General features: G+C 39.3%; 1 protein-coding gene across 9 annotated transcripts in view; it reads left to right on the top strand.

The window, feature by feature from the left end:
- Nucleotides 1-24,602, top strand: part of PXYLP1 (2-phosphoxylose phosphatase 1) — a 56,147-nt gene that overhangs the window by 7,614 nt on the left and 23,931 nt on the right. For all 9 annotated transcript variants that reach the window (XM_030495412.1, XM_030495415.1, XM_030495410.1 and 6 more), the window contains one exon: nt 10,498-10,629. In XM_030495412.1, coding sequence (XP_030351272.1) covers nt 10,551-10,629 — 79 coding nt within the window. In that variant the 5' untranslated portion in view covers nt 10,498-10,550. The remainder of the gene's footprint in view (nt 1-10,497; nt 10,630-24,602) is intronic.

The raw sequence follows: 24,602 nt of genomic DNA, 5'->3' as shown, positions 1-24,602 counted from the left end.
AGAGCAGTGGTAGATTGGTGGGTTTCTTCCTGTGAATGAAATGGTCTTTCTCAGTCTGCATTTTGGTAATCTAAAATGGGTCGGTTCCTTAGAGCTGGGGACTTTATTTTAGCTTTTTGATTCATTTGAGCAGGTTTGTTGGAGGCGTACTTATGAAATGAATAGTTCTGATAGGCTGGGATGAGGGAAAAGAGTTTTGGGAAGGAAACTGCAAGAGAAACTTTCTTTGAAATGTTACAGAAATGCACATGGCAGCAGCATGTGCTTGTCTTTTCATGCTGTTGGTAGTGGAATTTTCATTGGGTTTTTTCTCAGTGAGGTGCAAGGACACATTCTAAAATCTTTTATCTATAGCAGAGAATCAATCTGCAGCAAATATGTTTCTGTATAAACCCTGTTCTCAAAGCAGTCATCAAAGGCAGACTAGTGTGTAGCCTAGAAAATGTAAAGTTTTGTATTTACACACAGATTCTCTATATTGTCAGAAAATTTTGCTCAAAATACTCCAGTTTGTTTGCAAATATTTTTTTCCTTGCTACAGAAAGGGATGCTGTCAGTTATTTGGTAGGCTTTATGTTCTTTTACTTAATAGGAGTATAACAAATATTTCTTACTGAAATTAGAAAAAATAAAAGGTACTGCGTATTGAGTTTAGATTTTTGTTTCTGTTAAAAAGCATAGATGTGAAACCCAGGGGTATATGAAGGCCCAAGTTTTGCTTTCATGTTTGTAGAAATTGATTATACATCCATTACAACTTAAAAAATAGCAGCAGCGGTGTAAATTGATTGTAATGAGCTGCAGTGAGGGTGTATTTGGGCTTAGCACCCGATCTCTGTAAACTCTGAAGCAGGAAAACCCAATGGAAATCTGCTCTAATGTGTTTTCATTCGTTTTTTCATTTCATGTTTTGGTGGCTTGCTAGGCAGCAAACTGGTTTAGAAACAAGCCCAGCAAGATAACCCATATACATCACGTGGCATCACAGCATTTGTTGCTATTCCTTCTCTGGATGCATCCTACAAATGCAATCCTATGGATCCTGTGCTGGATGCAACCAATAATAGCAAAATTAAAACTTGGGTCATTTTTAGTGCTTGCAACCAGTGACATAAATACAGATTTAAATACAAACATTTTGCTGACCAGAAGAGATCAAGACTTGTTTCCAACTTGGGCACCTATGTCAATTTTGGCAAAAAACCAAGGAAAGAGAAATACTGTGTATGATATGTATATACCTTTGGTATAGGGGCATGTTGCATATATGATTATGTAGGCTTTGTGGGTTTTGGGTGGTTTTTTTTTTCTGTGTGTTTTGGGTTTGGGGTTTTTTTTGGAGGGGGTGGTGTTTTGGTTTTTTTTTCCTTTGTTGGGGTTTTTTTTGTTTGTTTAATATACAGGTACTGACAGAATTAGGATCATCCAAAATTTACTAAGAAGGGTGAGAAAAAGTAATCAGTTGGGTAGGTGGGATTTGAAAATATGTAGAGGTACAGACTCTGTAAAAGGGACCAGATTAAATTGTGGATGTGGTTTGCAGTGGTAGATGACAGAGTAAGTCATCTTGTTTTCCTCTGGAGAACAGCAACGAAGGGAAGAACTGTATGGCACCTATTAAAAGTAAAAGAATACTTCTCTGGAGCTGATGGAAAGCAGAATCAGCATGACACCTGTAATTTGGAACCCCGAGGCCTTGTAGAGGGCAGATGTTCATAATTGGAGAGGTAGTACTCATACAGTCATTGCCAACATACATGTCTACTGAAGGACTGCAGTTCGCAGGTTTCTGTGGGTGTAGTGTGGAGCTTTACCTGTGTGTTTCCCTTAATGTGGAGCAGAATTCAGCAGAAGAGGTTCTTGTCTTGGCTCTGAGCCCCAGAGTGAAGTGATGTGGCAGAGCATCACTGACTAACAAGTATGACTAAAAGTACAAATCAAAAGAGAGAGAATGCATGAACTGGCAAGCATGAATTTTGATGCTGACCATCACTTTGTGCTCTGATCTAAAGAGATGTCTAAATCTGGCACAAAGTAGAACATAAAGGAGACTACAGACAGGTCACAATAAGTATTCCGCAATTGTTGCTATGTGTAATCCTGCTTTTCCTCTTTGTTTACAGTTAGAGCTAATTTAGACTCTCGTAAGTTCCTCCCAGCAGGGGCATGTCATCTCTGTGTCCTGGCTGATGGGAACACTTATGTTCTTTATAAATAGACTAGTGAAGCTGGTAGGATGCCCCTCAGGATGCTGCCAGAGCCTGGGCTTGAAGGCAGCAAACTGTCTCCAAGTTGAACCTCTAAAGGGTAAGTGTTCTGGGAAGAGAGAGAAAGACTAAATTTAAAATGTTTTTATTTCTTTCTTTTTAAGGGAAGGATGTCCAGGACATATAAATTATATTTGAATTGCAGCTGTTCAGAACTTCTCTCACATATACTGATAATTTTAGGAATAGAAGAGAGACTGGAGAAGGAAAAGAGTGGTCTAGGGCAATGGCATCATCCCAAAGGAATTATATGTTTACAGTACCTTGTATTTTGGCAATATAGTTTCCTTAATATCTAAGTTAATTTACGCATGTACTTATTTTTTTCTTAATAGTCCTAGGAACTATTGATTATGTAGAAATAACTGCAGTAGGGATACCCTCTAGCGATTACATGTCAAAAGTTACTGTGCTTGATTTTAAAAACATACTTTTAGGGGAATTCAGGTGTTTGAAAGTGTGATTTTGAAATGTTACTGAATAAAAGTCACAATTATAGTATTTAATTATACTATTTCTTCCAAAAAATATTGTTTGAATTGTAAGAAGTATTTGGTTTTAGAAGGGATTCCTTGCAAGGTGATTAGTGGTTGGAGTACAGGAGAGGAAAGCTGGTACACCTACGTGGTATTCTGTGGAAGTGTGAAAAAGATAAAAGAATCAAACACTTTAATGATATTTTCATGCTTTTTAACAGTTCCCACACTTCTTTTCCACTCCTCCCCCCAACCGCAGTTCAAGAAAAACACATCTCTGGCTGCAAAATAAGTCAACTTCCCAGTGCCAGGAAACCCATAAAGAGTAGTTGTAATGTTGCAATGTTACATTACATTAGCTAAAGATTAATGCACTAAACATAAGTTGAATACAGATGTCTCTGCATGACTGTTTATTACTCAATTTTAAGAGATCCACAGACTTGTAGGTTCTAATTTAAATACAAGAAATATATTCTAAAGGATTTGGACTGACAAAATCAAATGCAAACCTAAACTATGTAAAAACTTGTTCTGCTTGCGTCTCTTAGTTGCTGATCCTTGAAAGAAGGGAACTCATAATGGTGATTTGAGTAGGAGAGAATTGAAAAGCAGGAAACTGTCCTTTGAAGGTTATAAGCTGAAGACTGCTTTCCCAGATTTTCCAGTATAAAACTATATGACAGTCCTCCTCAAACCTGAAAGCCAGTTAGGAGAAAGAGATGTTTGAGATGTTCACCATGTTATCTGCCTGTGCACCTTGAGATTTAAAAGCTGAGATCTGAGAGTCAAGTGGACCTTTTCAGAACAGCAGATTATCTTCATGGCGTGGTCAAATCTCAGTATGCCTAATGGTCCCTTCATCACTTCTGAATGCTAAGCAACTCCTCACCTTTACTGATTAAATCCAGCAGTAAATTTGCTGCACAGTGAAAATTACGAGCGCTGTAGAGAGGGACAGATCTGTTTGAATAAGAGATCTGTTTGATCCTTTAGCTTTACTGAAGTGAGAGCTTGTGTTGGTTGCTTTGACAGACTGGGCAATACTCGTGTCCCATGTTCAAAAGCTTACTTGTACGTCTCAAGAGCAGTTGTGCCAGGATTTTAGAACTGACTAGATAAGGAACAAACTTGGAATCAGAGAAAAGAGAAAATTAGATATAGATATTTTAAAGTTATAAATACTAAAATATATTAAACTTTAGCAACTTAGCCATTCTTACATACATATATATATATCAGATGCTTGCTGCAAAAAACTTAAATAATTTGAAAATAAAATTATCTTATAAGTAGCTATTACTTTTTACATATCAACATGTAGCTGTGCTGTATTGGATAGGTGCTGTTTCCTGCTGTTTCCAAGCATGATTACCATGGAGTAGTACATGTTGCCTTTTTTACCCTGGCTTTCCTTATATCAATTTTTTTTTTTTTCTTTTTGTTTTAATGAGGCTGCTGATCTGTTTGTACTTCCAGTCAAGTTCTGTGTTTCCTGTGGTTACTAACTTCTAGCTTAAGTCATGGGGTAGGCTAACACGAGTAACATTACTGAGCAGGCTTTATTTAATTTTTTCAATTATGAGCTAGTTCTACATTTATTAGAAATGCAGTTTTTTACACCAAGTGATGTGACCTATTTTTTATAAATGCTTTTTTTTTAAAAAATGGATATTTGTTTGGTTCTGATGGGAAAATGAATTACTATCAACAATATCGCAGATGCTAGCTTTGTTACTTCATGATGCTATGCAAAATACAGTTTCAGTGTTGCAGGAATCATATGTCCAGTTTAAAATGCTGCAGGGGTTTTGTGAGGGTTTCCTCAATGTGGTGAATACAAGCATGAGTAACTAGGCAGGTTGTGTGGACCAGAGAATTAGTTCTGCTGAGTGTTCCGGTTTCCTCTCTGTTCTGGTGTTTGCCATAGATCTTTGTAGCACTGGTCAATTTGGTCATGAGCACAAGATCCCAGCCACTATTTTTCATTCCTGCAGGAAAAAGAGCAAATCCCTTGAAGCACCAAAGAAAAGGTTTGGCTCACACCACTTGCTGACACAAGTATTTTTTCCAGTTTCCAATTCAAGAGTATGAAATTCTTCAGCTGTCTGAGGATGTCTGGATGCTGGACTTGCAGATTTTAGTAGATGAAAAATATACTGCCTGGTAGTCTGCTGCCAAATGGCTGGGGAATAACCGATGGAGCATCACGAGTTTAGAGTGAAAGTAAAGGAGAATTCTTCATTATAATTGTATAAGGAGCTGTCACCTTCATTTCAGATGTCTTCAAAACAGATTTTGTCAGAAAATAAGCCTGCAGATGTAGATGAAAGATAAAAGATGCATCAAAAAGCAATTACAGTTAAAAACTCTCTCTGCGTTGTAGAGACATCAGACTAGTAAGTGGGTCCCTGTGTTCTACTAAGACTTTTTCTAAAACTATATATGAATGTTACTCCAAATCAACCTTATGTTGTCTGTAGGCTTTCTGCTCTCCCTCCTAGGATATAGAGCCTTGTTACAAAATATACCTCTATCTGTCTTTGGAATATAGTTAGAGACTTAATGCTACCTTCCTTTTTGGACAAGGCCACCATTTCTCTTTGCGGTCTCACTACAACCAGTTTTGCTTGCTTATATTTCCATAGACAATGTCATTTTGATGTACCACATCAGATAAATACACTAATTTTATTGAGGCAGACTTTGAAGAGTACTATTGATTATTTATGGAGACATGCTATTTTAATCAAGTAAATTCATTTAAGCTGGCATGGTGAGTCAGTGTAATAATGTGCTTACGCTTCATGCTAGACAGCGGTTTTGTATTCTAGGTGGATACAGGTGATTTAGAGGATGTAACAGTATCAGTCAGTTGGCACAGAAGTTTGGCAGTGGTGGTTTAGTGTCATGTCTAACCTCACAAGTGCATTGAAAGCATTGATGTCAAGTTATTTTCAGGGCCTGACTTAAAATAATCAAAAGAAATAGCTTAGCTAGTCAACCCTGCAGACAATGTCTGTTTATTTTGCGCAGGAGGAGGGGTTGCTTTATGGGACGTTCCATGTGGAGCACTAGCTAGCAACACCCAGCTAGTGCTGAACAAAAAGTAGATTAGTCATGCCAGCTGGTCTGCTGGGAGCTACGTGGTTAGCCTGGGCTTTTAGCAGACATGCCACTCTCACAGCATTTCTAGGTAGGTACCAACTTTTCCAGTGAAATGGCCTAAAACAGAGAATGTGATTTGATCAGATTTCTCCAAGAGCCTGCCAGAGGCTTGGCTAAACTCCTGACTGCCTGGCCTGGCCTTCGGTGTTAAGACTATTTTTACCTTTGTGTGAACATGCAATAGCTTAGCACCTTCCACTAGCACATGTTGGCCCTGTTGTGAAGAGTCAGAACAAGAAATTGAGTTTGTCCCAAACATCACCTGCATTCAGCCATGGGAAGCTTTCCAAGAATGACTGTGAACAGAGCAAAGAACAAGGATGTTGGCTTTCAATACCCTGTAGGTGGAACTGTTCTGATCTCCTTGCTTGAGGCTGATAAGCTTGCACAGGACTGCGGAACACGCCTACCAGACTTGTGTAACTCGAGCCAACTGAGTATGCACGAAAGGTGGGGTCATATAGCGAACACCATGGGCAACGACCATCTGGAGGACCCGCTCGGAACCCCGAGCTTTGGAACTGCACATGTATTCACTAAACTATGCCCATCATTATTAGAGTATCACCTGTCTATGCTTTGTATGCAAATTATCAGTAACACCCCAAAGAACATAAACATAGAAGGACAGCACAGCCAGGTCGGAGCTGAGCTCCCACCAGCAGCAAGAGCCCTGGGTGAAGAGGACTAACGAGACATTGCTGGATCCACAGGTGGTGACTGTCTGCTTGCAACTCCTCTTATCATTCCCACTCTGTCATTCCTCCCCATGTCCCCCCTCCTGCATTGATTTCTCCAGGAATAAAACCGGGCGACAAATATGTTGACTCTCATCAGGTCTGAGTCACTTAAATCTTCCAACCAGGCCGAAACAACTGTCTTGTGAGATTAGATAAGAGCTGAGGGTGCTCTAAATGCTGTGAGTCATTCTGGCATGTTTTGATGAGTTGGATCATGTTTAACAGATAAATTTGGTGGGTAGGTCTGTATGCTGCAAAAGGTGGCTCAGAAGTCACCTCTTATATATCTGCATTTTGATACAGGATACTTTATTAACAACTGTTCTTCAGAATATTTAGACTGCTTATGCGTGTCGCACTTATAATTAATGTTCCTGAAAAAAGTTGGGGGTTCTGTAAGCAAGCTTTGTCAAGTCTTGCATTCATAGAAAAAGTAGAATCATAGGATCATTTAGGTTGGAAAGGACCCTTAAGATTGAGTCCAGCTGTTAACCTAATACTGCCAACTCCACCACTAAACAATGTCCCGAAGCACCACATCTACACCTCTTCTAAATACCTCCAGGGATGGTGAGTGAACCACTTCCCTGGGCAGCTTGCTCCAGTGCTTGACAGCCCTTTCAGTGAATGATTGTTTCCCAATATCCAGTCTAAATCTCCCCTGACACAACTTGAGGCTGTTTTGGTCTTGAGCAAAAGACCTGTTTTGACGGATAAGCATAAATCACTGCTTTTCTGACACGCATCAGAAGCTGCTGCCAGAATACTGCTTCTGATGAGCTCAGCTCCTAGTGCTGAGTTCTGCCTCTTCTGCAGCAGTATGGTGCTTACCTTTAAAAGCAAGAACTACTTACTTATCTCTAAAGCAAAGAACCAATATCTGGAGACTAGCAAGGTGGTGTTATCAGCTGTTGGTAGAATTGACCTTTGAATACTGAGGGCTTACAGCATGGTGATGACCAGGCTGGGGCATGACCTGCACTCTGGCCTGTGTACAGAGTAAACAGTTAAAGATTATTCTCTAAATGTCACGTTAGCAGCAGATGCTCAGCAACGCTGCAGCCTCTTGCTATGTGGCAGTATATTCTGAAGACCCACAATGTGTTTTGCTCTGTGGTTTGCTTTTTGATCCGTCTGCATATAAAAATAGTTTTGTGGGGAGATAAGGTTGGTTAGCTTTTTATTTCCCCCCCTTCAGGCTCAGTTTTATCACTTTTAGCTTACAAATGCTCACTTCGGTGAGTGCTCACAGTGCTTATTGTACTGCCTTGACTTAATGTGTGCTGGCTAAGTGCTGCTTGTTGCTGGGAGTACCTTATGTGCCAGCAAGGTACTCCGAGGGCACTGAAGCAGAGGCTTCAGTACTTGGTCTTACATACATCCATGTGATTTCCAGCAAGTTGATGTCAAGTAGGAGCTGGTAACAAATTTCATTGACAGGCTCTTATTTAACAGCTACTGAACAGGAGCTGTTCCTGTTCCTCCTAATTTGTAGCACAGCAACTTTTAATTTGTTAGTGGGCTAAGTATATTTAAATCTTTCCATCTTGTTTATAATTTCTTGAATATTGCGTTTAAAACAAAATGTTTTAAACCAACTTCTGATCTTGCAATTAAGGTTTAAAGCTAATTAAGCTTTTTCCTCTAAAATATCTTGCTAATATGAGGTGTGTATGATCTCCTTTTTTCCAGTCTTGTAATTTTTCCTTTTTTGTGGCAGCTTTTTTAATGCAGCAACAGTATTAATGAGCGTTGACTGTGCACAAGACCTCTTGTTCCTAAGAGGTTTTTAATAGATTTTACCTTCTTCTCCCTGCTCAGTCTAATTTTGCTTTTTCCTGTGGTTCCCCTTCTGTTCTTCCATCTGTTTGGTTTAACTGCTTTATTCTCTCCTGGTGTTTTGTATACATTAATCCTTACAGCTTCTACTCTTTGCAGCTTTGGTTAGTTTCAGTGGGTTAGTTCAGTTTAGTTTCAGCATACCTTTCACTAAGATGTTCCAGGATGAGCTGCAATTCTGTGAAACTGAGGCTGTTAAAATTGTTCCTTCTGTCTCTCTTTTTTTTTTTTTTTTTTTTAAACTTTATTTTTGTTACTGCTTGCACATGCCATTTATGGTGCTGTTGGCATTTTGGAAAAATACTGTAATGGCTCTGGCTTCTTGTTTCTCAGAATCTCCAGTTCTTTACATTTTTCCACAGTTTCCAAAAGCTGTAAAGATAGTTCTCCAAGTAAAATGAGATGGAAAGACCTCAGTCCTGCAAAATGTACGTGCATAATACATTTCGCTTACTGCAAGCCCCACTGCCTTCATTTCTGGAAGATCACCACTTATACTTTGGGTCCTATTGTTTCTTACTATGTAAGTCACCTTGGGCCAACGTGTAGATCCCACAACTCTTCTTAAGACTAACCACAATAGATAAAATAAGTTCAGTGAGACATGAGTCATTTTCAAATACTAATGATGAATTTTTTTGGGGGGAGGGGGGAAATCTGAATTTTGAGATTGTGTTTTTACATAAGTTATCAGCTCTTAGATAGAGATTAAAATCTTGGTAAGATAGTTTTTGGAGAGCAGAAGAGTTTTGATAAACAAATATGTATTACTTACATGTACATGTAAGCCTTTTCATTCTCAAAAGCAGGAAAGAAGCAGGAGAGATTTCCTTCTGTGAGCAAATAAGTGCCAAGGCAAAAAAGTCCAGTGGTGGGGAGAAAAAAGGTTGTTTTCTGTCAACGTGTTTGAATGTGCTGTCATGAACAGAGCTCAGTTCAAAGGATCTGAGAATCTCAGAATATTTCTTTCAAGACTAAGCAATTTCCTGCAACAGGCTGTCGGTGCTAGGAAAAGGCATCTCTTGCACATAAGAGCAGCTGGTTGTTTAAAAAAAAAATGTAGGGGTAAGAACACCCCATCTCTTATATAGAGCCATTTTCCAATGGAAAATGGGTATCTGTGAAAACAGGGCACTTCAGCAAATTCTGTGCACTTTGAGATGACATTTTGCAAGGAAAACTATGTTTTTTACTAACAGCACTTCTTGTTTGGGTATTTTCAGGAGAGGGTTCAGGGTCTTTTGTCCTAGTGTTTTTTGGTTTTTTGGGTTTGTTTGTTTGTTTGTTTGTTTTTTAACTTTTGCAACAAGTTGTTTGAGTTTTGAAGTTTTATTAAATACTGTTGATTTGAAATATATTGTTCTGATTGTTGTCAAAACTGTTGTTTAAAAATATTATTACACAGAATTATTCCAGGTGTTAATCTTAAGTCAGTGTACTTTTCCATTTACTGTGTAGTGGTATTGGTAATTTTTCCGACTCCTCATTTTCTTAAATAAGAATTGTGAACTTTGTATCAGTAAAAGCGCTACCAGTTAGAAAGCCATTTTTAACCTATATTTAAAAAAGTGTGTGTGTACCTTTTTAACATGTAGTAGGATTGTTTTGTTTCTAGGGTTGATTCAGCAAATTACTCGAGAGCTCTTAAGTAATAATATTCTTGTGGTGATTGCTTTGCATAGGGGCAAGAGACTTCTGATAAAGAACTGTCAATAATGTTATGACATAAGCATTAAGCCCATGTTAGCAGGAGAAAACTTGATTTTATGGAAAATGGCATTATTTTTATTTACTTGAAAGTTCTGTTGTGTGGAAATATAGTTAATCTCATAACTAGGGTGAAGACAACTTACAGACTTATTGATAATGTTGTTGCCAACTTGAATTGCCTCATGTGTTTGCCTTAAAGAAATAAATTGACACTGTCAAAATGGTATTTGAATTTTCTTTGCTATAGATGATACTTCCACATCTGAAATATGTTTGCCAATGTTTTGTTGTTTGCAGGAACCATTGATATATGAAGATGAAACCATGAAGAGAAAGCAGAACGAATAATAATGCTTTTCCGAAACCGTTTTCTGTTCTTGCTGGCTTTGGCAGCCTTATTAGCCTTTTTGAGCCTCAGTCTACAATTCTGTAAGTGTCCTCCCCTTTTGTTTTCTGTGTATGGTCATCTGTAGGTGTGTTTAAAAATAGCCATGCTTACATGTTATTTAAACATTCTTTCTGTATTTAAATATTTGGTTGTTGTGTGGTTTTTTTTTTCCCAAGTAGGAAAAGAAGTGTAAGAATAAAGATAGTTCTATGTGCTATATAGAAATCTATACGATCTAGAGACTTTTCAAATCAGGCTATCTCAGGAAAAAAAAAAAATCTTAATTTTGTAGTGCAATTAAATAATTAAATGTGATTGGATGCTCCCATGAAAGTAGACAAAACACGTTTGAGTAAAAACTGCTGCAACTCCTATTCTATATTGCATCAGACCAGAAGAGATTGAGAAAACTGCTGTGAGAGGGTTCAGTGTTGGAACTTTTCCTTATTTGTACCCTCACATGAGGAAGCTTTGAAAAGTGGAATTGGCTTATCAGAAGCAGCCAGTTTGAAGAAAAGTTAAGAAAAATATAGATAAAAGATTCATTATGTTGTGCTGTGGATCAATTAATCAAGAGTCAGTCCAGAGGGCTGTCATTTACTGATGACTAGGCAGGAAGGCAGTACTGAATGCAAGTTAATGTCTGTTAGTAAATGTGCCAAGTGACTGTTTATGACTTAGTTCGTGAATGATAACATTTGCTAGTTAAAGCCATGTTTTGTGTAATCCAATATAAACTAATGCATGTTGATGTAATTAGTTGTTCTGAGAAGGCAAGGAAAATGCTTATCCATAGTATAGGATAACATTATTATTTGATGTTGTTGTCTTGCACCATGTGTTAATGTAAGAGTGTGGTCCTACTGCTCTGTGCTTTTTTTGCATATTGTAAAAAAACTCCAAACAAACCCAAACACAGAGGATTACTTTAGATTTAGAATGTCTTTTGCATATGACAGACAAAAAAAAAAAAAAAAAAAAGGAGGAGGGGAGGCAGGAGAAGAAACTTTGTGGGTTTATGTTGGGCGTTTTGTGTGTTTAAACCCATTTCCATGTAATACAGGGACTTATGTCACCAAATTGCTTTCTCAGCCTGCTATGGGTGCGTGCCAGTAGGTCTGATTGCAGCTTGTTCTGTCTGTTGGGCTCTTTATGGCTCTGGCCTTTATGTTACCTGGTTGGTTATGAAATTGTGTATAGTTTGAATGTCCTAGAGGAACTTCAACTGAAATATGAAAGCAAATTGTTAACAAACATGACCTTTATTTAGAGGTAAGGAGGTAGGCATATAGAGTCATAGAATGGCTAGGGTTGGAAAGAAACTTAAGATTGTCTAGTTCCAACCCCCGTGCCATGGCAGGGATGCCCGACACTAGACCAGGTTGCTCAAGGCCTTGTCCAGCCTGGCTTTGAACACTGATAGGGGTGGAGCATTCACAACATCCTTGGGCAACCTGTTCCAGTGCCTCACCACCCTCACAGTAAAGAACTTCTTCCTTATATCTAACCTAAATCTCCCGTGTTGAAGTTTGAACCTATTACCCCTTGTCCTATCACTACAGTCCCCAAAGAAGAGTTCCTTTCCAGCATCCTTGCAGACCCCCTTCAGATACTGGAAGGCTGCTGAGGTCTCCATGCAGCCTTCTCTTCTCCAGGCTGAACAGCCCCAACTTTCTCAGCCTGTCTTCATACAGGAAGTGCTCCACCCCTCTTATCATCCTCGTGGCCTCCTCTGGACTTTTTCCAACAGCTCCATGTCCTTCCTATGTTGAGGATACCAGAACTGCACACAGTACTCCAAGTGGGGTCTCACAAGAGCAGAATAGAGGGGCAGGATCACGTCTTTCAACCTGCTGGTCACACTTTTGATGCAGCCCAGGATACGACTGGCTTTCTGGGCTGCGAGCACACACTGAAGCTGGCTCATGTTCAGTTTCTCATTGACCAACACGCCCAAGTTCTCCTCTGCAGGGCTGCTCTGAATCTCTTCTTCACCCAGCCTCTAGCTGTGCCTGGGATTGCCCCAACCCAGGTGTAGGACCTTGCTCTTGGCATTGTTGAACTTCATGAGGTTTGCATTGGCCCACCTCTCAAGCGTGTCAAAGTCCCTCTTGGATGGCATCCCTTTCCTCCAGCATACCAACCGAACCACATAACTTAGTGTCGTTGGCAAACTTGCAGGAGAGTGAATCACATTTTATCAAAAGAGGAAGTTATTTTTCAGTGAATTAGAAGATAACATTTGTACAAGTAGAGTTCCCGAAGATGTTTGAGGGGGTGCTTTAAAAAGCACTTAAGCTACAGCAGGCAGCCATCATGAAGCTTAGTGCCAATACCAAAATACATGTAGAAATTTTTACGTAATGAGAACTGAAATAGAGGCTAGCAGGAACCAAGTAGTTTAAAGCATAGAGGTAGTTTGATATTTTAACTTCTACCAGCTTTGGATTGTAGAGCAATTTCTTCAAACTCAGAGCAAAGTCCATCTCCAGAGGAAAGACGAAGCTCTCTTCTTCTATCACCATATAAAACTATTATGGAAACCAGCAGGAATTTGGAGAATTTTAAAACCAAACCAAAGTCTTAAAGCCAAAACCAGTTTTTCCCCTCTGACCACAAAACAATCCACTATCTGCAAAATTATCTTAGAGTCTGCAAGTGCTTGATGATCTGCTTTCAAATTAAATATAGCTGTACATTTCTAACTCAAGTCTTCTCCAAGTTACAGTTCCTGACTAGTTTAACATTAAAATAAGAAAATACTTGGTTCTGAACTAGAGCTTTTAATGAAATGGGCATGGAAATATTAAGTGTAGTTTCAGTACTGTGTTAGAGCGGAATGTTTAGTCAATCTCCACAACTAATGTAAATGCATAAAATTGCTCTTTTGATAGAAGTGGACTAAGTACTATGGTGACCCACAAGCTGACTCAGTAAAGCAGTAACCCCCACAACATCCATTAGAAAATGTCTGCCAGCCCCTCTGATACTGCATGATATGGAGCACTTTTACTGCAATAGAGCATTGAAGGATGGGAACTTTTAAGTGTCTAGCTCTACGGGACATAGACTCTACATACTTAGTAGGTCTGTATTTACCATTTGTTTCATATTCCCATATTGAAGGTCCTTCCTTGCACTGAATCTCTTCCTCTTAACACATGGCATAGTTCAGAGCCATGCATCCCTCACAGTTTGATTCTTGCTGCTGCACAAATTGGTAGTAATGTAGCCTTGTTTTATTTATGAAGCTTTTTTTTTTTTCCCCCTGAAAGCAATATGCTTTTCTTTTTCTTCAGACTGTAAAATTTGGTTTCCAAATTTTGATCCCTTCTGAGCTGCCTGGATAAAAAATTGATCATACTGCTTTATCATAATCGAATACTGCATTCAATTTTGGGACCCTCACAAGACAGACATTGAGGTGCTGGAGCGGATCCAAGGAAGAACAGCAAAGCTGGTGAGGGGTCTGGAGCACAAGTCTTATGAAGGACAGCTGAGGGAACTGGGGTTGTTTAGTTTGGAGAAAAGGAGGCTGAGGGAAGACCTTACCGCTCTCCACAACTACCTAGCAGGTTTCGGTGAGGTGAAGGTCGGTCTCTTCTCACAAGTAACAAGCAACAGGATGAGAGGAAATGGCCGCAGGGTTCACCAGGGGAGGTTTTAGATTGGCTATTAGGAAACATTTCTTCACTGAAAGGGTTGTCAAGCACTGGAACAGGCTGCCCAGGGAAGTGGTTCAGTCACCATCCCTGGAGGCATTTAAAAGATGTGTAGATGTGGCACTTAGGGACATGGTTCATTGATGGACTTGGCAGTGCTCAGTTAATGGTTGGATTCCATGATCTTAAAGGTCCTTTCCAACCTAAATGATTCTATAATTTGTGGCAGATCATGGAATGAAAATGGGAGTTAATACATTTAGACTCAGGAAAATGCCCAGGACACTGATTTTTTTTGTTTTGTTTTGTTTTGTTTTGTTTGAAGGAAGCTACCTCCTGAAACATTTGGAGTGGAAATGGATGTTTTATGCTGTTGTGAGATTGTGATTCTCTGTTAGCAAGCAGTGCACAGCTTTCTGGAGGAGGGCTGGTCATTTTAAAACATACTACTGCTTTTCTAAGCAGTGAATGTTGAAAATATTTCTTCCTTTCTGCGCAAAATTTGTTTACAAATGTGAATCACTAAGAATAGAGGCATAATTATACAAATGGTATGTACCCGTCTTTTTTGAACTTTTGCTTTACGGCAGAGCATCACTCCTGTAAATGCTCGATATTATATCCCCTCTTGTCCACATGTGGAACTGTGGTAATTTGAAGCCAGACTTGTGAGTTGTAGCTGACTCTGAAGCGAAGGCAAGTGGTGAAGGCCATGTTCAGCTGGTTTTCTGTAGGTTCTGACTCAGTATTATGAACAGCTCCCACTGGGATGACTGACATGATTACAGTGTGTCCCATGCTTGAGCTGTGAGACTTCAGGAATTGCTTGCAGCAGTTCGCCACCTGTCAGGCAGAAATCAGTGCTGGTTTACTTTAATAGGCTATGCTGTGAAGGGTCTGAAATTGCTTTGTGAGCAGTGATTCCTGCAGCCATAGTGAAGTGGAAGTGATGGGTGTCGTGTTGGCAGTCCTAATGTCAGTCTGTCCTTCCTTGTAAAACAAACTCCCAAGGCAATTGTTTCAGAGCTAACAGTTGTCACGTCTCTAGTTTAGACATGAGGAGAGAAATGCTGAGGAAGACAACTAGGATTGGACCTGAGAGTCTTCAGTTTTGGTAGGCCAGGGATGGATCCAGGATCGATGGAAAACTTTGTGTCCTGTTTGATGTTTGTTCTTGGTCCCTTTCTCTTCTGTCATAGTTCTGAGTTCCAATCTAAACTAGTCTGCTTTCTTATGTTGTTTTTCCCCCAGGACTGGTGCTTTACATGGATACTAACACTGTTTAACTTCCAGGGTAAATAACTGAGAAAGTTTCCCCCAAAATCTCTCTTGACAGCAAACAACAGCTCTGAATGCTAAAAGTATTCTGTTCTACCAGCAATTGCAGTGATGGACGTGGACCATTTGGCAAGGATCACTCTTACCAGAGCAGAAGCTACCCTCTGCGTTATATCTGCACTGCTGTGGTACCGGTGGTACAGAAGGCAGCTCTGCTGAGCAGTCAGTTCAAATTTGTTAAATGTTGTGTGCTGGATTGGCTTGCTGGATCAAATACCAGCTAAATCTTCCTCATTTCCTTATCCTGTAAAGAGGGAGACATATAAGCAGACTGCATTTTGCCAGACAGTTGGAGAAAGGACTTTTATTTTTAACTGTAATAGTATTTCTTCAAGGTGATGTAGTTGCTGTGGATCCCATAAGGTATCTTCCTTCCTTCTGTCAGAGTCCTCTGCCAAGGAGGTTTTGGGCAATGGGGGACTTGACCAGTTGTGCTCTTTATGCCCTTGTACAGGAGCAAAAGGCAGAGGGTCTGAGTATGGTCTCTTTGTATGCTGCTTCCCACTGCCTCAGGTGCCAGGCTTGCTTGCCTAAGATGCTGCTAGCTGGCTCCTGGGTATTTCACTTGGAGCAGTAGTTCTTCAAGAAATCCTACTTTTTTTTCCAAGCTATTTACATAAATAATGCCTCACGTTTTGTTGCTGAACATATGTGGTGGATTATATGAGAATGAGATTTGACACATGTTTGAAAACTCCATAGTTTTGCCAGGCTTGTTTACCATTTCTAGTAGGCACATAGAAGACCCTTAAAAAGGCGTTTATACTTTATGAAAACTTACAAGTCTTAATGGCTCTAGGCATCTTTTATATAATTGTGTGGCCTGGACTTTGAAGCAAAAGGCTGGGAGCCAGATGTGTTCTCACGTTCAGTTTGGCTGTTGTACATTGTGAAACCTGGACCAGATCAGCAATAGAGGGAAACTCTCTTAAATGGCAAATACCTCTGAATTTTGTACATGTTTTAATTTTTAAATTAGAAAAATGCAGTGTTAAAAATTAAAACTCTCAAAATGTTCCACTGCTGGTTGAAAGCACACTATATTGTCTCTGTTGGATAATTATAGTGAAGAGAGCTTGTTTGGGAAACCCACTGGAAAACGTGACTGGTTGGCTTCCAAACCAGATATGACTGGTAGCTTAAAGTTTTTTTGGGAATTGTCATTCTTACCCTCCTGTTTTATGTTTGCTGCCAGATCTATGCAAAAGAGCGGAGAAGTGTTTTTCTTATAGTATTTATCACTCCACACATGTTTTTATTTTTCCCCCCTGTGTCTGTCATGTAAATGGTCATGGTTCTAAAATAAACGTCAGTACTAGAGACAAAAGAACTGGCTTTGATAGACTTTTTGGTTAGTTCTAAAATGGAATAATGTATTTCTCTTAAAAGACTTCAGTGTTTGCTTCATCAGAAAAACTGCAGAATGGAAAAAGGACCTGTGCTGGATTGTGGGCTGTATTTTTGTCTCTGTAAATATTATCTGTAATTCTGTTGACTAAAACTGAGCAGTTCACTTCTGTGCAAGCAGAGTGAATACAAGTTGGGATACTTTATTCTTCTTAGCTGGAGGAATCACCTCAACCACTGCAACCTTTTCCTTTCTACTCTGTGCTGTGTAAAATGCCCAGACCAGTGCAAAGGGATTGTAAATGCAGTGGTTGGGGGAGTTGCTGTACAATAGAAATGGAGCAGCGCAACTAGATTCACGTGTGTTTTAAGGGCTGTGGTCCTGCAGCCTCACACTGAGGGGAAAAGGCATAATTTAGGACCCTGTCAGTGTTAATTACATTGGTTAGCCCTTAGGTCAGCTCAGGAACAGGAGGTTGCAAGTATGCCTGAAGAGCTGCTTTCTTTTTTTTCCCTTACAATTGGTGTAGTGCATGAGAACCCAATTACTGGGTGAGCACAGACCTTCCACTGTATTAGAACATCTGTGACTGACTGCGGAAGCCTTAAGGTGGGTCTCCTCAGGATGGTTCAACTATTTATCTTTGAACTATCTTGAATAAACCAAACTGAAAGAAAATTCAAAAGCTAGCTGTTAAGATGTCATATATAATCTCTCTAAAGTTTACTTGACAATGGCTGCAGACTTTTCTTTTTTAATTGAATGCATCTAATTTTTTTTTCTTCCCAATGAGGTACATACCTTTGGTTTACTTTGTTTTTTATTTTTGTTTACATTTACTGAAAGCCTGAAGAAAGTAACAGTCAACAGAGGACTAAAACGATAGTGGGAAAGCATCTCTTTAGTTGCTGTATAACCCCGTGGCAGGCATAAATGACAGACCTTCCTTTTGAGCCTGCCTGCTTCAGGCTCTTCAGAATCATGAAGTCCGTGGCTTTCAGGAAGATCCTGCATATGGAGCTTCTCTTCTGGTTTGAAGTTTGTTTCCCTAAATACTTTGATACCTTGCTCTGTGCCTCAGGCCTGTCTTTTGATAAGAAGAACTTTGGTACCTGCAACTGCTTTTTAGGATGTCAACCACTACCCTGGCAGGGTGCTGGTTCCCAGGTAAAGTGGTGTGTAAGGAGGTTTTTTGATTTAATTAATTTTTTAATTTTAAATAACTTTTTCTGCATTGATGCTTCAGGCTTGGGTGTTGGTGTTTCAGCATGTCTAGAGATGACATTTTGCTTTTCCAGTAATAATTTCCCTCTACTTTGTCATCTGGTTTTGCACTGGAGGTTTTGGTTTTACAGATGAGTCATGAGAAACAGAAATCAGGATTCTCCACAAGGAAAAGCACTAGATTTTTATTTTGTCAGCCTGAGTGATGTGGCCAGCTCTTACTCTATGAGGACCATGTGGGCACCATGTGCAATCCCACCAGGATGTTGCCTGTAGGAGGCAGTTGCTTCCTCTTGGAAGCTTGTTTGCTTCAATAATGCTGTTTGCACCCTGCTTGGTGGCTCAGTCCAGCTATACAAGAGCAAAACTGCAGCTCGGTATCCTCACCACTGTTCGCTCCAGCTCCTACCATAATAGAAGCTGTAGCGCAATGTGTGCTGGATATGTGAAGTCTGTGGGGAAAAAAAATGGGTGAGTTGGGTTTTCCAGAACTTAATTTCTGAAGAAGAAGGGTGGAAAAAACCCAAGGTATTCAGTAAAAAGATACTATAACCTTCTAGCTGTTTCTGGACAGAATACATATCCTTACCATCTCTCTAAAGGGAATTCCTTACCATTTTACCATTGTTCCACCTGGAGAAGAGAAGGCTCTGGGGAGACCTTAGAGCAGTCTTCAAGTACCTAAAGGGGCCTACAAGGAATCTGGAGAGGGACTTTTTACAAAGGCCTGGGGTGACAGGACAAGGGGGAATGGTTTTAAACTGAAAGAGGGGAGATTTAGTCTAGATGTTAGGAAGAAATTCTTCACTGTGGGGTTGGTGAGACACTGGCACAGGTTGCCCAGAGATGCTGTGGCTGCTCCATCTCTGGAAGTGTTCAAGGCCAGGTTGGACGGGGCTTGGAGCAGCCTGGTCTAGTGTGAGGCATCCCTGCCCGTGGCAGGGGGGATGGAACTAGGTGAGCTTTAAAGTCCATTCCAACCCAAATCATTCTGTGATTCTGTGGTTCTGCGATCTCTTACTGTTCCTTACCAACAAGAAGTAACTACTCGTTTCTTATTTTAAGAATATAATTTCTTCAGTGGAAGAAAAAAAATTGAGTATTACATTTTGCTGATTTATTCAGCTAACTGTATTTCAAAAGCCACAACTTTAGAATTCTTGATGCAGGGAAGTTGGTTTTGTCATGGGTTACCAGCATACGAAATTACAATGAGACCGGATACATCCTTTCCTGAATTTGCCTTCAAGCTTATAAGCATGGCAGATTTTCCACTAATGAGAAGTCTCTGGGTTTTTTGAAAGTACTAATTTAATCTGAATTTAAGATTAAAGGGAAAAATAAGCCACAAGTAGTATATCCAAGGCTGTGTACATTTTAGTAGTGAATGAGGAAAACTAAGTGTAAAGATTTTTGTTAAAGATGCTTTTGATATTGTAACTGGAGATATTTAAATAACTTTTTTTGTGATTCTCAAAAGTGGTGGTATTATGTACTACAGAAGGCAGAAATTAAGCCTTGAAGGCAGAGGAGACACAATGAATACTTGAGAATGAAACTGTAGGACAGTCTTATTTTCTCCCACAAAAATTAATTAATCATTTTTAAATATCTTCTTTAAATATAGGTCAGGTTAGGTTGCGTCAGACAGGATTTGACCAGTAGAAATTACCTGGCAATCTACAGAACTTAATAGATCTTCTCTAAATACATATTTTGACTTCATCTGTGATGATTATTTGAAATGTATTTAAGCAGATATTAATATGAGCTGTTAAAATGTATGTTTGAAAGATATTGTAAGTAAAACCTAATACTTTGCAAAATCTAACAGCAAGTTACTAGTTAGACTTCTGCAAATCCTTATTACGGTGTTAGATTATATTCTGGAGAGGAGACAAGACTGGAAAACAAGCATTTTAACGTCATTTCTCTTAAAATCCAACTCAAGTCTTGGTCCTAATATCTGCAAGAAAGTTTAAAAGTGTTGAAATTTTTGCTTTGGTCTTTTAATAATTATAGTGATACGTACTGCAATTATTTTAAACATGTGAAAGCGTCAATGACTTTTTTAGGGACAGTCTCATAGGTATGTATCTGTCATTAATTGTTCTGAGTATTGAATGGATAGTAAACAAAGAAAAATCAATATTCTCAGGAGGAAAAAAAATGCTATGCTTACAGTAATTCATATTTCTGTCAGTCTTTACCTAGGCTAATGCATTGATCTTAATTCTCTCTCTTTATATTTAACTTTGGAGTGAACTCTGTTTTGTTGCTAATAGTTAATCTGTCTTTGTTGGGATATTTGTGCTGTAGTTAAATCCTTCCTGTTCCTGCATCCTGCCAGACTGGGCTCTTGCACTAATTGCAAATAATGCCACAAATAGGTTCCACCAGAAGATGACTCGTATGTTATATGTAGTTGTATTTTATTTAAACAAATCTGACCTACGTTTCTTTCAGTGGTGTGGGTAATACCTTTGTCTTTTTACATACCATGGAGTCTGGCTGTCTCAAGATACTTGGGTTTATCACTGGAATGGGGCTGTAACAGTAAATGAGAGTAAAACATGAAATGAGGAAGGATCTAAATTTTTTTCATTGTGGTTGTGTGAGACGCACATATAGGTTTGTTGTGTGAAGATGTGAGACTGGCCTTTGCTCCTCCTAAAGCACTCTTCAGGCAGGGGCCCTCCTCTTGTGCGGCCTTGTGGAGGCCAAGAGGCTCCTGCAGGAGTGGGTGTACTCCTTGGCGACCTGGCCTACTTAGATCTTTTGCAAATTTGTGATGTTCCAATGTAACTGCTAGAATTGCAGTTGAACTCTTACAACCATGTGCACAGGAGTCTTGCATGAAAGTCTGTGAAAGTGCAGTTGATTTTTGGGGGAGCTAACAGAAGATGATTGTATAGTGTTTTCTTCTGATGACTCATGATTTATTGTAGGTTTTTTCCTACCTCTTCAGATATTGCAGTCATTTTACAGTCCTGTGAGCTTATGTTGTATTAGTCTATTATGAACTCAGTAGTGGGTTTTTTGGAACCATTGCTTGGGACTGTCTGGCATTGCAGTTGCAGACAGTTTGAGATACAGTACATAGAATAAGTACCTCAGATTTTTCAGTAAAGCTTTAAGAAATACTCTGGGGTTTGTTTGTTTTTTATTTGTTGGTTTTTATTTTTGTTTTTAGCATGGAGTATACCTCTTGTTCCTATGCCACCTTTTCTTCCTTCCTTTTTTCCTTCTATGAGCCAATAGTTACTTGCCTTTTTATGTCCATTGAATGTCTTCTTGGAAAAGCACAGTTTGTACTTTAATGTGTATCAACTTGATGGTGGCCAATTTCAGTTAAGACGTGACAGTGAAGAAATTTGGGCTTTTTCTTTTTTCTTTCAAGAGTTGCTTGGTCATACCAAGTTTTAGTATGGCTACTAACGTTCTGTGTTGTAGGTGGGTTTAGCCAACATATGTAAGTTTTAAACTGTATATAGTTGACTGCACAGTGCTTTGAGCAACCTGATTGGAGTTAGTTCTGCTTTGAGTGCTGTGTTGGGGCAGATGACGTGCAGAGGTCCCCTCCAACCTAAATGGTTAGTTTATTCTGTAGCAGTAGACAGTTGATCAGGTGATTATTTATTTATTTATGAGCAAATTCCTTTTTTGTTTTTTAAAATGTCAGGAGTATTACCCTTATCAACTCAACAAAAGCATAGTAATGCAGTTCTCTGCTGTTCCTTTTCCATAGTTCTCTAATGTTGAGCCAGGCTGCCTTACAGGTAATGGCAGATGTGTTTTGGATTGGCATGTCGGTCTTTTAAAGCCAAAAAAATAATTGTTCTAGGATTTTTTCATAGGTTAGTTGTATACTGACCTGAACTGTGTTTTAGCACCTGTAATGTTGTTTTTATGTTCTGAAATTTGCCTTATTTTGTTTGTCGAAATAGTAAAGAGAGATAGTTGTATTTCTAATGTGCAGCTCTTACATTCTTTATAATCTATAATATATATAAAATATATATAACATATATATGTTATATATATGTTGTTATAACACATATAACATATATATAATATATATAAAACATTCTTTATAATCTATAAAATGTTTGGGATTCAGGGTTGGTTCAAGCAGGTGAGATCTGCACAGTAGAAGCCGTCAATTCTCACAAGAATATAGCCCCTCTGAGCAGGGTTTTCATTCTAGCTCCTGCTTGGGATTTCCAGGATAACATATTTCAGTGTTGCTTGGGATTTCCAGGATAACAGATTCAGCTGTGTGGATCCAGTCCGCACAGCTGCAGACTGCCAGAAAGATAGATGTGCTTTGGGCAACTTCGGTCTTTGCTCACCTGTGGGTGAGGGGGCAAAGGCAGAGAACGCCTGGGTCTGATTCTGCCAATCTCTTCTACCCTCCCTGCTGAGCTTCCCTGTTCTGGCTGGTTGGACAGTGGGAAGTGATTCTCATCCCTGAAGGTTTCTTCTTTTCCATATGCAATTTCTCAGCTGCTCACCCCCTTGCTATAGGCTGCCTTCCTTTGTACCTTTGTTTTTTCATGTTTCATTACGGAGATTATGGCATTGAAACAAAACCTGGGTGTCTTAAGCTAAGAAGGTAAAGGCAGCCTCATCACCCTGCTTTGTTTTAGTACAAGCCCTTTGTTAATCTTTTGCTTAACCACTCTGTTAGACCAGTTCTCTGAGAATTCACAGTCAATTTATACTCTATTAGCTTTATCCCTCTTTAATCAGACCTTTTAGGACAATGCTATCTATTAATTGCAAATGGATTCCTCATACATTAATTGTTTGCTCTCCTTTGTTTGAGATTTGTGTTCTGCATCTTCATCAGAGGAATGTTCTGACCTAATTCTCCCTTCCCTCCTTGTTCAGAGTTCAGGTACACAGTCTTAACATGAGAATATCAGGAAAACTATTTTAACATCAGTGGTTATAATGCAGTTGTATCCCCGCTGCTTATGGGCTATGTGCAGTCTTCAGGAAATCATGGATGACTACTTAAACTTTAGCTATAGCAATAGGTTTGTTGTTCTGAGCTGTGCCTCGTGCCTGCCTTAATCCCCACTGTGCTGTTGCAATTTGAGTTGAAAACCATTGGTTTTATCAATGTGGTAGTTCTCCTGTATGTATCTGTTCCATATTCTTCAGATAGTTGTTGTGCATCTTTCTTCTTAGTCCTTGTAATTTTCCTCTTGCAATTTATCTTCCAGGCAGTTTTGTTCTTTTATCTGTGCTTTCACTGGGCTTTCATTGCTGAAACAATACCGTGATTTACTCAATGCAGAGTGTCTCATCATTCGACTGTGAAGATTTTTGGAAAATTTATTGTGTGTTCTTGGGCTTGTGTGTCTTCTGTGGTTAATAAGGTTTCTTAAGCTGTAGTGATTTTGAAGATTTTAATGACTGCAGGCAGCTTTTTATTGCTTAAAAAAAAAAAAAAAATGAGTAATCTCTGTTCCCAAAGTTACTTCCCTTTTAAATTTTCAAAGCTCAGTCACAGAGAGAAAAGCAGTGCTTGCACATACTAAATGGCATTGTGGTTTATTTCTTCGTGAGGTAGGGTCTAAGTAGTTTGTATTTAAAAGACTGAGGCCTTTGTGGACTTATTGCAGTGAAATGTGAAGTCTTGGAAAGTGGAAGTGATCTCTCTTTATGATTTTTGAGAGATGGTTGGATTAAAAGAGCTGGAAGCCCTAGGTATGTGGTGTAATTTTGGGTTTACCAACTGTGCACATTAATACTGGGTGGAGACAAGAAATAAGATTCACCATCTTCCTCTAAGCTGGTTTATGGCAAGTGTCCCAAAGATGTCAATAATTCTGTGATGCAGAGAATGCTGTTCTGAATTTCTGAAATTAATGACTATGCCTGGACAGCCTTCCCCAGCACAAAAATCTGTCAGGCTCTACAGTATTAAATATGTTGTTTTGGGCTTTGCTGCTAGCAAACCCATGAGAGCTTTCTGTGCCCTAGTGCTGACAAGGACAAACAAGTGAGCTGGCTTGGCTTGAGTAAGCAGTGGCATATGGTGTTGAGATCACTTCCCTGAGCAGGTCAGGTTGTGGACAGAAAGCAGTTGGGATTAGATGTGAAACAGAAAGCTGCTAATTTAAAGCAGTAGTGAAAATATTGATTTGAATTTGTAAGGCTTTTTATCTTGGAAGGACACTCATGTAGAGAAGTGGCAGATGTCTGTGGATTGTGTTTGATGGATGACATTAACATATTAAACAGTTTTTGTCCTGTGCCTTTGCAGAGGCTATGGCTGATCTGTAGACATGGTGGGGTTTCCTGCCTTTTGCACCCTCTGAGAGAGATTACTATATCTGACCCAGGTGTGCAGACATAGAGATACTGCTGAGAAGTGCAGAAAGCAGCTCTGTTGGGTGGTGGCAGAAAGATGCTTTTACCAGTGAGCAGA

This window comes from Strigops habroptila, chromosome 8 (genome assembly GCF_004027225.2).
Source record: "Strigops habroptila isolate Jane chromosome 8, bStrHab1.2.pri, whole genome shotgun sequence".
Taxonomy (NCBI): Eukaryota; Metazoa; Chordata; class Aves; order Psittaciformes; family Psittacidae; genus Strigops; species Strigops habroptila.
Note: the sequence above shows the minus strand (reverse complement) of the source record. Positions and strands in the feature narration are given on the sequence as shown.